The sequence below is a fragment of the Cynocephalus volans genome, chromosome 8 (genome assembly GCF_027409185.1).
Source record: "Cynocephalus volans isolate mCynVol1 chromosome 8, mCynVol1.pri, whole genome shotgun sequence".
In the NCBI taxonomy this organism is placed as follows: Eukaryota; Metazoa; Chordata; class Mammalia; order Dermoptera; family Cynocephalidae; genus Cynocephalus; species Cynocephalus volans.
Window position 1 is genome coordinate 80,499,040 of NC_084467.1, and position 14,892 is coordinate 80,513,931.

The 14,892-nt window shown below is 39.9% G+C and overlaps 1 protein-coding gene across 2 annotated transcripts in view; it reads right to left on the reverse strand.

Moving 5' to 3' along the window:
• The window catches only part of TGFBR3 (transforming growth factor beta receptor 3), a 190,112-nt gene that overhangs the window by 23,852 nt on the left and 151,368 nt on the right, over window positions 1–14,892 (reverse strand). For both annotated transcript variants that reach the window (XM_063104864.1, XM_063104863.1), the window contains exons 8-14: window positions 14,132–14,321; window positions 11,704–12,026; window positions 11,124–11,276; window positions 8,564–8,707; window positions 8,246–8,404; window positions 3,997–4,296; window positions 1,031–1,151 (exon numbers count right to left, since the gene is read on the reverse strand). In XM_063104864.1, the coding sequence (XP_062960934.1) occupies window positions 1,031–1,151; window positions 3,997–4,296; window positions 8,246–8,404; window positions 8,564–8,707; window positions 11,124–11,276; window positions 11,704–12,026; window positions 14,132–14,321 (1,390 nt within the window). The remainder of the gene's footprint in view (window positions 1–1,030; window positions 1,152–3,996; window positions 4,297–8,245; window positions 8,405–8,563; window positions 8,708–11,123; window positions 11,277–11,703; window positions 12,027–14,131; window positions 14,322–14,892) is intronic.

Sequence of the window (14,892 nt, forward strand, 5' to 3'; positions counted from 1 at the left end):
TGGAATCTACTTTAACTCTCCCAGTCTTCTCTCAGTTTACACCCTTAGACATCAATGTTTCTGGACAGTGACAGGTTGTTTCTAGACAGCAACGACTATAATTGCCCAGATATACCATAGGACATTTGGTTCCACCCCCTCAGATGTTGACAGCTGCCTGGTATGTCCTTGCTGGTATATTCCCCTTGAAGCTGTGATGCAGGTTCCTTTTGGATGCTTTCCATACAGTCCAGAGGGCCTCATGTCCATTCCTAATATCCTCAGGGCCTAGCTCTGTTTCTCTACTGATTTGGCTGGCCTGGCCTATGCCAGGCCTGGCTCTGCCCTGCCTGTCCTCCCAGGTACTAATGTCATACCTCTTAGGGCACATCCTTCCTCTCCTCCTGGAAGACGCAGCTTGCTGAATGTTCCTGCACGTGTAGGAAGAGGCACCCTTGGCTTCAAGCAACAAATGTGATTGTGTACAATTATGAAAATTGAGTTATAAAATAATTTAGACAGAGGTTCTCAATCTTCCTTCTGCGGCAACACCTTAGATAGAAGATGTTCACATATGTACACCTTTGCCGAGGCATCCATGATTTTGACAAAGCACTGCAATAGCTTGTAGCTAGCACGCCCATTACCAGTAGATAACGGAAAGGTAAGCTGTGGACTGTGTGCAACTCCCAGTTTTATTCTTTAGCTGGTTCTCCTACTCCCATTGCAACTAACCCTTTCTTGCATATTCAAGGAAGCATATTTGAATGCTAAGGAGGGTAACATTATGACAGGAACAAAATTGGCCTTGATCTGATTTTTTTTTTTTAATTGCAAATAATTTCTGCAAATGTATCATTCACAACTCCGCCATAATGGCAACAGGGGAACCAGCTAAAGAAAAGTCTCTTTGGGCAAATAATCCTCTTCCAAAGTTACTAATTGACCCTTAATTTATCATTAAATAAAACAAGACTGTGATTTATGGTACCGGATCTTCTTAATGAGCAGCCCTTAGCTCCAATCTCTGACTGAGCCTCCCAAAGCGCACCTTTAGATTCTGCTTTGTGGTGGATCACAGCAAGGGGCTTGGTGAACGTCTTCTTATTCTGCATCATGGCCCAGATCATTGAGGCATCCAGCGAGGTGCAGGCTTCATCAGGTGGCACGCACTGCAGGGAGGCAGAGCAGGGCAGGGTCAGGGGCCGCTCAGAAGAGCCTTCGCTAGCTCAGCCTCACAGCTGTCCTGCAGCCCTCATCAGACAGCCCACAGCTGTCTATCACAGAAAAAAACAGATTTGGGCATTTTCCAAAGAACCCCAAATAATATGGAAGGTATCGTGGCAGCCCCAGTGTATTTTCAGCTGCACTTGAAGATGTAAATATCACTGAAAAGCTTATAAATATTGCCCTTCTCCCCTTCCCCATTCTTCCCACAAAACAACTAGAGTTTTCAGTTTTATTTAGTTTGAAAAATAGAGAAACTATATGACTAATATTTGCCCTTCACCTAGGTGGCTTCAGACAAATGGTTCATGTTTGTGATTTGTGATTGTGGGAAACTTCATATATTCTGTTATAAAGGTGATAGATTTTACATTTGTTGTCCAAATGGATAATTATGTTGTCAAGTTTGTTTCTTTTAATCCTGGTATAGGCTCATAGAAAATTAGACTTTCCAGGGTCATCTGCTTTCAATGTTCCAAAATGCAGGTCCTGGGGAGTCATGCCCAGGTGTGGAGGACTTGAGCTCAGCATTTCTGGCTATTTTAAGGCCTCCAACATAAGGAATATGCCAGGCCCCACTATACCTGTTTTGGAAAAGTATAATCACATACCAGTACATTTTCTTTAAGATAACCTTGGTTCCTTGCTGATGTTCATCAATAGGTAAAATTCTAATGTAAATGATACCCATTCACTTTTATATAAGAAATATATCAATTATTTAAAAAATCTATAGCAAGCCATCGTGAAAAGCTAATTAAGTTACAACTTTTCCAATCACAAAAGAGCAAAGTCATTGCTGCTATAAGCAACACACAAATCATACACATAATATATGTAACCCCCCCCCCTAAAAAGGAAAAGCCTTTATGATAGCTCTTTTGTATACGGAAACAAAGGATTTTCTGTGGAGAGACATGATTATTGAAAAGATTTGCATTTTACTTTCCTATTTTATTTTACTTTCCTATTAGTTCTTCATTTAAGTAAGAGCCTATGATTCTACGTCTAACTCAGTAGGTGACCCTGGGCAAGACACTTCACTCTCTGGGCCTCAGTTTCATCAGCAAAGGGCAGGCTTGGACTCAATGATCTTTGAGACCTCTTCCTAGAAGATTCTTTGGCTCTTTCTATTGTCAGAGAAAGCACCCAGAAGTCACTGGAAATGTGGAAATATGACCTATGAGCAGCAAACAGAAAGATAGAACTAGCAGCTCACCCTAAGCCTCTGCTCCATAAATGGTGGACTGTCTTTATATCGATTGCTCCAGTCATTCCTCTCCCCAGGAGGGAAGCCACTATTATTATTTTTTTTATTTTTTTCAGGGATGGGTGGCTGGCAGGTATGGGGATCCAAACCCTTGACCTTGATGTTATAAAGCTGTGCTCTAACCAACTAAGCTAACCAACCAGTCACAGTTTTTCTTGGTGGCTGGCCAATTATTTCAATTTGATAGATGAGGATATGCAGGTTCTGATGGGTCAAGGGACTTGCTTGAAGTCCTGTTAGAAAGCATCAGGCCTTCTCAGTCCCGTGCTCTTTCCACAGTGTCCTGCCTTGGAGTAAGTGGCAACTTGAGGCTTAGGGTCATAACCCATCATGTCATCCCCTGGCACTTAGAACTCTCATTAGAGTGTTTTGGAAGGAAAAATTAGAATTAGTTCTCTCAGATTTACACATGGTGAAGCTGGTCTGTTCCAAGCCAGGCTCGGAGAGGTAACAGCCAAAGCTACCAGCAAAGACCCCTGGTAACTTCCAGGCCTCCCCCACTAGATCCCTATTTCCTAAAATGTATCCTTCTCCCTGCAGGAAGCAACTGGTCCCATAGTCAAGCACTGGGTTCCCTGTGGTTCTCTACCACTGCCCACTAAGTCCCAACCTTGACAGCCACTGGAAGGTGAATGCTCATGTGGCTAAGACATCAATGTTTCCAAAAGCAAACTAATGAATACAGTCTAAATCACCTTATATGTGCTCCCTAATGATTATAGTAAGACTTGCTATATTTTCTTATGTAAACAAAGTTCTCTTTGGTGTTATCAGAGAAATGCACAATCTGTGTATTCAATGAGCAAATTCCATCTGTACATTAATAACGATGAAGCTTGATTTTTATGAAATTTTACATAATTATGGCAGATCACAGAAATAAAACTATGGCAGAAGATACTTTTCATACACAAGGTCAACCTAATGAGGTATCATAACTAACCTTGCAGATTCCCCCTACACAGCCATTCCAGCAAAGTTAAATGGTTCTGATTTCTGTCATGGCAACAGAATGTACTGGTTCAATAGGGGGAGTGACAAGAGGGAAACATGATGAACTGATACAAAACAGAAAAATTAAAATATTTGTTAGTTTCCCTTAGAAGTCCTCCTGAGATGAGTCACCGATTATAAGAAGGTCAAAAAACAATTGCAATACAAGTCTCAGCGGGACCTGGAAAAATTAATCCTCATTCTGAACTCGTCCTTTGGGCTTGCTGTACTTTTGGCACTACACACTAGCTGAATAGCAAAGATAAAGCCAAACCTCTCCCTCAATGGAAAACAGTCTTGATTTATCACTCGTAAGGTACTACTAAGTAGCATGCATGGAAAAAAAAAAATCATAATGTCAGGATTTATCCTCTAAGACTCCATAAAACATAGCTGCCTGCTAACACTGACCTTATTACTTCAATAGGGCAAAAACCAAAACCTCAAACTGCAATAATTTGGGATTAAACTTTTCTGGTAGGTTACTGCCTCACCTACAATGTCCAAATGGAGGGAGACCCACTAACCTTCGGCAACTTCTGGGGATCCTTGTCCTTCTTGGTACACAATGTTAGCTCACACTGTAGAAAGAGTAGTGAGGTGTTGAAGATGGGCTTAAAGACAAAGCTGAATCGCTTCTTATCCATCTCAGCTTGTGTAACAGGAAAGTGCACTCTCCTGGGGCTGTAGAATTTCACAGATTCATCTTTAGGACAAATGTTCTCAATGATGGTGTAATCAGACATCCTATCAGGGTTTGAATATGGAGAAATAAAGCAAGTTTGAATGGCAAATCCCAGTTCTTGGTCAGCCTTAGTAACAGACACCTACAAAAGAACAGAAAGATCAATTCAGAAACGAGTTAGCATCTCACTTTTACTTTAGGCACAAGGACAATTTACCAACATAGTCCTTTGGATGAGACATTGCTTTATTTTCATAACACATAGACTTCTTTCTAATTACAAAAATAACACACTCACTGAAGAAATATATTTTCCATTTAAACTTAATATGGATGATGGCAGTGAATGATTTAGTTCAAATGCCAGCCTGGAAAATTCAAACACAAAATGAATAAGTCTCTCCAACCTCCCATAAGTCCTCTGAGAGATAAAAAATAAATGCAAATCATGCACCTACAGTGATTTTTCCTAAATAAAGCACCAACAGGCAAAGCCTCTACTGTCATAATAGTGTATTACTTATAAGCCAAGCTCTGTTTAAAAAGTGTTCAAAAATTAGAGTACAGAGGCAGAATCCATTTAACCCAGGCAGGGAAGACAGCTTCTAAACTGCAACAAGTCAGAATAAGCCTAAAACATTACAGTAAAGCTACAGATTGATCTTAAGTCCTGCTTCATCAGCGAGCAGGCAGAGCTGGCCTCTGTTGCTGAATGTCAGAGACAGTGCAATGTGGTGGTCATCATGGGCCTGGCAAAGTGTCCCAGCTGCTCGAAGGTCCCAACCAGCCTTGCCAAGCACTCTCCCTTCACTCTTTAAGCCCAGGGGTTGTTTAAGGGAAATCTAATCTGGAAACGTTTCCGACTCATTTACACTTCCCTCTTATAAAACACTTGCATGGGCTATGTCCAAATCTTGTTAAGGTTCTTTTCTTTAGAAACAGGAAGTAGTGCTTAGCCAAAAGTAAACAGAATTCAAACCTCAACTATCCTGAACTCAGCTAAAATCCTTGGACCTGACTGGATCCTCCATTTGGTGACACATGGATCACTGCAGGAACTGCCCCTCCCCTCTATGCCTCATTCCTTGACTAAACTTAGGATCAAAATAAACTTCAAACACTTTAGAAATAAAGTTAGTCTTTACCCATAGGCTGATAGCCCCAGAATCCTTTCAAAAGACATGAAGATATAAACAAACTTTCCATTCTGAGATTCTCAGGGGAAATCCCTGACATTGCATGAGGCTTTGAATTTGCAGCACTATCGTGAAAGATCCCTACGTGGTTAACTACAGGACCCTCAAGAATGAAGATGAGATGCAGGAGGATGCTATTGAAGAGTATTATGAGGATGTCACCTTGTGGTGACATTCTGTAAATATTAGCACTGCATTATTTTTGCAATATTTCTGAAAAATAAGATATTCTATCTTGGAAAGATAGCAAAGTACATATATCCTATTACTAAAAAGGGCTCATTAACATGAACTCAGAAGCCACAAAGCAAAACTGTATAACAGAGGGACTGCAAATGTTTTCTCTAATCTCAAAGAAAGTATGTAATAGCAGAACGTGTAGAGTATCCCAAAAAGTTGTCCTCGAGGGGGGAAAATATATTATCGGCAAGACTTTTACTATAAAGTAGACTGAAGGTGAGTAGTAGAAGGATCACAGGCTTTGGTGTGAGACAAGTCAAGAAGATCACATGCTCTACCACTCACATGCTGTGCACCCTGACAGTTTCCTCACCTACAGGATGAGAACATTAATACCTCTGAGATACAGTTATTGCGAGAATTAGTAAAGTAAAAGTTACATGCAAACTCAGTTGCCAGGTAGTAAATAAATGCCAATGATAAGTAGTAGTACTATTCCAGATTTATATTTTCTTCATTATAAACAGTTGTTTTTTTAAATTCCCTAAGACAAACTAAAAGAAAAACTGCCATTAGGTGACCAATGATCAACCTGAAATGACCTAGAGAACAGGTGGCAAAACTAATAATGTCTTAAGTTAAAGGAAGGGTCTGTGGTCTAGAGGGAAGAGAGGATTCTGGGAGGGGGTAAGAAGGGTGGCTGGGAGAAAAAGCCTAGAAATAGTTCTTAGACCAAGTCAATGATTTATTAAGTTTTACTTAATCTAAGTAAAAAATTTTCCTACTGGCAGTGAAGTTCAAATTGGGAAATAAAGATTAGGCATAACTGCTACCCTACTTAGCAAAACATTTACAGATTCTGTTTTTTATTTTAGGTAGTTTTAAAAATTTTTTAAATAAAGCAGTTTATAACATTTCCCCCTCTCCAAATTCTCCTCAACGTACTTGATGTTTAAAATGGTAGCAAAAAGATTTAGTCTATTTCTTTTTTATCACTTGACAATGTCTTTTTTGTAGTTACCAAATTTAACTATGAAAAATACAGATGCTATATGAAAAGATATAAATGGAAAAAACGAGGGGAAAAAAAAAAAAAAAAAAAAACTACCAACAATCTATTTCAAGTAAGCCAGCATTGCAGGGATGGGGGAAAATAAATATCCTGAGTAAGACAAACTAGAAAGACTGGCCACTGATTAGCATAAAACAACAAAGCTATAAATTAGCAAAGCCAGGCACACATTTGGAAAAGAACTAACTGCACTTAAGCAACACCCCTAAAATCCATAGCACAACAGGGAGTCGTTGACCAACTGCACATGGGGATTGTACAGCCAGAAAAGCAAGAGGAAAATGGCTATCTTGGATGACAAGAGATCTACAATTATGAACAGCATGTAGAAAGCTGCACATTTCCCCCAGTGGAGGTGCACCCAAAGAGAAGAACTCTCAGAACAGGGAGTTAAAAAAGAGGGGGGCGGGGCAGAATCCACATGATCAAGGAAAACAAATCTAGAGCCAGCAGGCTCCATTCCAGAGTCAGTGCATGTGTGAGTTATTTATCTTTCCAAAACAGAAATATGTGCCCTGAAGTTACTTTTAACATATGGAAGTATCCCATTTCGACCCCCTAAGCTTCTCCCCTCCACCACAGTGAAGCAGAACATTAGCTTGCAGCTTAGTGCTAAAACCAGCTCATCAGACTACAACTTCCCTGTGAGACCAGCAGACAATATGCCCAGTTCAAACACTAAAGATGTTGTATTTATCTAGGGCACACCAACTAGGAGACATTCTGGTGCCATAAGACTTATCTTCTCTAGAATCCAATCTGTGAACCTACATGTTTGCATTCATAAGAAGTTATGTTTTCTCCCCTTTTAAATGCCACTTTGAGAATAAATGATAGTAGCATCCAGTGGATAACAGTGTGGGCTCTGCAGCCAGATGGCCTGAAGTAAGAACTCTAAACCTGAACTCTGCTAGGTGCTAGCTGTGCAACCTTGGACAAGTTTGTGCCTCAATTTTCTCATCCATAAAGTAGAGATATTATTAGTCCTGTCTCATAGGATTGCTCTAAAAAGTTATTAACTACTACAATACTTGAGTTTGGAACATCATAAGTCTGCAGTAAATATTAGCTGTTATTATTATTACCACCACTGCCTAATATTTTGCACTAATTCCAGATTTATGCTACACATTATTATTACTGTTATATATAGGAAGTATTAGTTTTAGTAAATTTATATAGATATTTAGATAAAGATTTAGGGGAAAAAACACTATTCATGAGATATAGTAGCAAACAGCATTTCACTTATGAGTGCAATTTAAAAGATAATACATGAGGTGGTTTGAAATATTCAGTGGTTAACTCTGACATTGCAACTACTGAACTACTGTTCCAAAAATGCTAAGGACAAATTAAGGACAGGGCTTTATTAGTAGAAGTCACACTCCACCGTTTTTGGTTTCGTTTTTTTAACTTTCATCTATAAAACTCTCCATTTAGCATCATGCATTAAATCCTGAAATTTCCTGCTTTGGTTAGCAATCAGCACGGAAGCATTCTCTGAGCCAAGCCCTCACCCAGAGCTGGTCAGAGCTGTGTGGAGGGGCAGGAAGAGGTCTGTTCGGGGAGCTTCAGCTAATGTCTGAGGAACTACAACTAAGCACTGACCTAAAAGCCCAAGGCTAATATTCAGGTCTCACCTCAACATAAATGTGTCCGTTCTCTGCCACAGAGAAGACACCCTGGGAGGGCACCATAAAGAGATCTGTGTTGTACAGCTCCATGTTGAAGGTGATGTTTTCATTGGGCTGGTCCTGGAAGCTACTGGGACTTCCCATCTGCCGCAGGCTGCAATTAAACTAGAAAAAACCCCAAACAGACGAAGATAAAGCACACTGATATGAAAGACGAAGGCCCAATAGCTTTAACACTTAATTTCATTTTCTGATAGTCCCTAACTAACATCAACTAAGTAGACAAGATTCCCCACAAACTGCGTACTGAAAACAAACACTTACCACCACAATTTCCGGTCGGCTGAATAAGGGAACATCTCCTTCATCCACATCTCCTGGAAATCCATTATCGCCTGACTCCAAATCTTCATAACCATCAGGCCAACCACTACTATCCACAGGGAATGATGGAAGCTGTATCACAATCTAAAAGGCAAAGAAAGCACAGCCATGCTATAAAAACACCAAACCACGTGCATTTGGTTCTACCTCACACCAACACCTATGTCACAATCTAGATGCAAATCAAAAATCTGACTGTAAAACAAAAACCAAAACAACTCTAAGCTTTTTAGGATTTCATCTTTAAAGCAATAAAGAATAAGAAGCCCAATATAAGGTTCAAGTTAAGGTGTGAATGGAAATTTGTATTTTCCCTTGTGAAAAACACAGATTTATTTTGAAACCATACTAATTACAAATTATTTCAAATAGTGTGAAAACACTAAACACTGAAATGTAGTTGAATGGGGTTGTCAATACACCTGCCTATACTTTGAGAGGGGGCTTCTCCTTAAGGGTCTTTATGTTAAAAAGTCTAAGAAATGCTAAGACTTGGCTACTGTTACTTGTATCCTTTGAGATCTGTAGAAAGTTCAATTTAAGTTAGAAGAAAAGGACCTAATGTTCACTTTGCAGCCAACCTTCTCCTCATCTTTTCTTTTGTGCTCATGTATCTTTGCTCATTTCTTCCCCAATATCTTTCTGCATGGTGTATAGATGCAGAAAAGAACATTGTGTTTTATTCCAGGATAATAATCTTAACATCGGTCGAAATTATTATTCCCGGGTTAGTTCTAAATAAGATGAAAAAATTCACCCAAAGACCATGACTCCATAAATAAAATTCTAACTTCACATGTTTGGATTCTAAAGGTGATGCAAAAAATATATATATAGGGAGTCTGAAAATTACTGCAAACAAATAAAACTGGAACAAACAGCTAAAATATGCACTGAAAGAAATAGAATATGAAAACAATAAAGGAAAACCACCTCTCCCTTCTTTACCAGGTCCTCAAAAGAAAGTACTGATGCAACTAAAGCAAGTACCTAAGATATTGCTTACCCTGGACATCATAATAAAGAAAATAAAATTATATGAGAGAGAAGAGACTTTAAGGGGTCATGATATGCTTTCTCTCCTGAAGCAACTGACAATTTTTTTACTTAACAGATTCCATAGCCTTGTTGGTGTTAACTTGGACACCAGTTTTAAAATACTAAAATCAAGTATATCAGTAATATATGACATTCATTATATCTGGAGAACCTGGATAACTGCAAGAAGATTAATGTTGTAATTAGCAGGAAGTCAAAGATTAATAAATTAATTATTTGAGTAACAAAGGGAGATAAGCTGGGCCAGCCTGGTGTTGAGGAAACATTAGTGGACAAGAGGTCAGGAAGCTGGAACTCAGTCCTGGCTCTGCCATTAACTAGTCTCTCAAATTCCATTCTCTAAGCAAGTGTTTGAACCCCCTGGAGTTTAATTTCCTCACCTGTGAAATAAGGAAGTTGAATGAGATCATCTTAGGGTTCCCTCCAGCTCCAACATTCTAAGATTCTCTGAGGAACAATAAACTCGGGCTCACAGAAGAGCCACTCCCGACATGAACCACACTGACCAGAGGACCCGATCACCAATCTCTTCTCTGGATTGGGTCAAGTGTATCTTTGACTGGCAGTGCAAAGAACTAGCAGCCACAGCCCGCCCCTTCCCATGTCAAAGCTGGAGTAACACATGGACACACGTACCTTGTCGAAGTGGACACAGGGATCTCTGAGCCTTACTTTTACCATCAAAAGTAAAGTTCTTTTGACATTTCATGCTTTGAATTCTTTTAATACTCACTGCCTAGTCTCCATCTTTAAAAGAATAGGTTTAATCTGAAGAGAATAGATTTAGATGAACCGAGAAGAACGATTTCTGGAAAGTGAAGGATAGCTATTGCAATGGATTATCAGTGGGGGAAATCTGTGGCATTTTCTTCCAGGTAACCTCCAGAGTAGGAGATTTCTTTAATTTCTTCAACTTCGTAGAGGTGTAGAGAGAGATGTGATAATAATTTCTTAAAGGCCATTTCCAGATTTTAAATACTCTTTTTGGATCTTTATTCATGAGGAAGGAGAAGCTGTCCCACTTTGGGGAGGCCAGAGAGACCACGCATCTGGTTAGCTCAGTTGTGCAGAGGTGCTCACTCACAGCCCAAAGCCTTGGATTTTATCCCCAGAAGGACCAGGCCAGCTTGGCCATAGAAAGATATCATAATCACCTTGCCAGTGAACCTTTGCCATCAGGAGATGGAAGAAGGGCATTGGTGAGATCACAACTCCAGCTGAGAAAACAAGGTCTTCCAACTCCCAGAGACTCACCAATAAAGCTAATAAAACAAAAGCATTCAGGGTCAAAATAATCCCATTTTGCTAACTGATACTTGGTTTTGTTCAGGCCTAAGGTATATGCCTCTCCTCATTTTCATAGAAACATCAAGACTAATTTTAAGAGAATATGTAGCAAGGCTCTGGCAAAGGGCAAAGCTTTGTTCTGGAGAATACTCACAGAGTTATAGTAAACCACACCATCGGGGGCTGACCGCCGGTGCCGAGTACCACAGCCATTCAGGGGAGACTCTAAAACAAAGTGGGTGCCATTCATTTTGGCCTTGCAGGTAGGATCCAGCAGGGTAAGCTCCATCCCTGAGTAGCTGTTGCCCTGAAACGACAGCCACCAAAGACATAATGGGGGCCCACAGGCAGTTCTGTTGCACACAGTTAACATGCATTGCCCAGTCTTCCAAGTAAAGGTCGCTGGAGTCCTGCACCATGCCCGTCCCCCACTTACTTCTTCCCAGCTGACCAACTCTCAACAGCCCAAGGATTATGTCTGTTGGCTTTGGAAATTCAATAGCAAAATATTGACACACAAGGTTCTGGAACCCCTACCCTCCACCCCCACTCAAAACAACAGGAACTGAGCAAGAATCACAGCCAAGGGGAAGTGGGCCCATCCAACTGAGAAAACAGTACCAAGTCTCTGGAGTTCAAAAGTGAAAGAGCTAGAAGGAAATAACAAACACAGACTGGGGCAAGATGAGGAAGGAGGTGGCCTTCTCTCCTGTCCTTTAAGAGACTGCACTGACCTGAAAAGAATCTTTTTCTACAGCCACGACCATCTTTTCATTGTCACATTGGACTGACAGGGCAACATCCATGTTCCCTTGCACCTCTTCTGGCTCTCTGGGACCAGGAAACAGTTGTATGCTGGGGACGACAGGGTCCTTTGGCCGAGGGATCCCATCTTCTCCCCCTTCCTTCAGGCCTCTCCTGGAGATATCGGGGAAAGGAAAGGGGAGATCTCCAATTCGGGCTCCCCCTCCCCGGATGGCCGGGTTCTCCAGTGCAGGGTTCAGCAGGATTTGCAGCTCAGGAGGGATGGTATGGACTTCTTCATCTCTCATTTCCTCTGGTGGTGACAGAAGAAGGCAAAACATCAACAGCATTTGATTCCAGGCCACAGTCACCATCATTAGAGGCAGAACAGGTAGAATTAGCACAGAATGGACAGGTGTAAAATTACTTTTCACGAGCAATCTAAAAAAGTGATTAGGAGTCTGAAAGCCTGAATTCCAGTCCTGGTGTTTCCTCTAACTAGCTGAGTGGCTTTGGGCAAGTGGCTTACTTCTCTCTGCCTCAGTTTCCCAGATTTTTAAATTAAGGAGTTGGATTAGATCAGTGGTTCTCAACTGTGGCTGCACATTAAAATCACTCTGGGAGGTTTAAAAAAAAAATCCTGATTGCCCAGGTTGCACCTCAAGCCAATTAAAACTCAGACTCTCTAGGGTGGGACCCAATCATTATTATGTTTTAAGTTTCCCATGTGATTACAAATGTGTAGCCAAGATTGAAAACCAATGAGATAGATGATTTCTATGTCTCTACAAGATATAAAATCCTGTGATTTGAGTAAGTTATGTGAAGCAATATTATTCCATTCAAATGCCATTAAAATACAAACCGTCCCTGACTTAACGACAGTTCGACTTAAAATTTTTCAACTTTATGACGGTGCAAAAGTGATACACATTCAACAGAAACTATACTTCCAGCATACAACCATTCTGTTTTTCACTTTCAGTACAGTATTCAATAAATCACATGAGATATTCAACACTTCATTATAAAATAGACTTTGTGTTAGATGATTTTGCCCAACTGGGGGCTAATATAAGTGTTCTTAGCACATTTAAGGTGGGCTAGGCTAAGCGAGGCTATTCAACAGGTTAGGTGTGCTAAATGCATTTTTGACTTAACGATATTTTGAACTTACAATGGGTTTATCTGGAACATAACCCCATCGTAAGTTGAGAAGCATCTGGACTTTTCTTGAATCTAGAGATTGTTTCAAACAGTTTCTCTAAAGATTTCTTCAAACAATAGTGGTATTTTAAAATTATTTTGCTACCTCCTTTTTGACTGCTAAGCAAGTACCTGGGCACCCCGGCCTTTTAGAACCTAGTCCCTATGGGGAAAAGAAAGAGCTACTGAGGCATACATTCCCTTAAAGAGGAGACATATTTCCGTACAAACAATACTCAGTATTTTGTATATTTCCAACAATTTAAAGAAAAAAATAAAAATTTCCCCAGTGTTCTCTGCATCCATTATCTAAAGCCAACTGATGTATGCTTGAGATCAAATTCATCTCAGTGGAAGCTGGAAGTGAACATGAACACTCCTTTAATACTATCTGTTTGAAAAGGATGCCACAGCTGAATGGGTCCAAAAGAAGTCACAGCTTTGGAGGGCTTTTAATGTGTACTTTAACAAAAACCTTCACAAGAACCCTATAACGTAGGTCCTATTTTTCCCCCCTATTACTGAAAGAGGAATCTGAGTTTCAGAGGTTAAGCGACTTCTCTCCAAACAGTGAATGGCAGAGCCAAGACTTGAACCTGTACTCCTAACCATCTTTTATTGTCATTCCACTCAGTAGTGATACCATGGGGTGAGGAACAGGTCTGGACATCAGAAAACTTGGGGCTAAAGTCATGCTAGCTATAAGACTCTGGAAATCCTCAAGAACTTCTTAAGTCTCTACTTCGCTCCATCAAACTAGGGTAGTAACTCCGGCCTTCCCTCTGGGTAAGGAAGCCCAAGTCTAAGTCCCCATGACTATTTTCCTATCAGATACAGCCTCTGACCATGGACTTCTTTCCTGCAGCCCTAACACCTCTGTATCCTCAGCCATAAGTAGTAATTAGGTGTCTCTGAGAGAAGAACCCAGGCTAATTTACTCTTAAAGTAATCACAGTGAAGGTGATTTACAGTAAAGTTCTCCAATATGCAATCAACTCTATGTAACTGAAAATCTGTATTAAGGACAGTTTCCTCAGAATAATCTATCACAATTCTAGGTAATTTTAAGCCTTATAGTAAAACGTAGTCAAGTGAGTTATTAAAATGTACAACAGAAAAACAGCCCCACATAAATTGAAATAAGAATTCCCCGCTGGAAAGCTTCATTTGGGAAATAGTTTTTATGCAATTAAAAACAAAAGTCATACTTACCATTGTTTTCAAGCCGAATATGAAATCTATTAGCCACAGGAGCCACTGTGTATGATGTGACTGGAGTATAGCCATGGTCCAAAGCCCACTTCACCAGATTCTCTTGGGTTGAAGGAATGTCATCTCTTATTGATTTGGTCATTGCCATGGATCTTTCACTCTCTTTCCCAAAGCCAATACTGTTAGGAGCCTGAAGATAATAGCATGGTTTCATGCATAAGTCAAAATAAAGAGGGCTCTAAATAATATTAATTAAATATCTGAAACAAATAGATTCTATATTGTGGGTGAGGGAATTTATTCTTTTCATCTCTCTTTTCCTCGTGCCAAGAACACTGATGTGAAAACCTTTAACAGCAGATTAAGAGACATATATTCACTGTGTTTGATCATACCATTTGGATTGTTCATGTTGATAAAAATAATCCAATGACAGCTAAGTAGGTACATACTAAGTACATCTAGTCTGTTACTATACTCAGTTTAATGTTTTAATTATTAACACATTTATACTAAATACATATACCAACCTTTCCCTTATTTTTATTTAAAATTATGCATAAAATACACAGATGTACATGATACATTGCCCAGAAATGCGTGTGCTTCTACTCCCTGCACCCCTAGATTTAAATGAAACATGGCACAACGTAGTCACTTTGGTGTAGAGACTATCCCATCTTTATAAACTATTAAATTCCACAGGGTGAAACAACTGTACATAAACAAGTGTTCATATTTCATCTATAATTTATGATCAA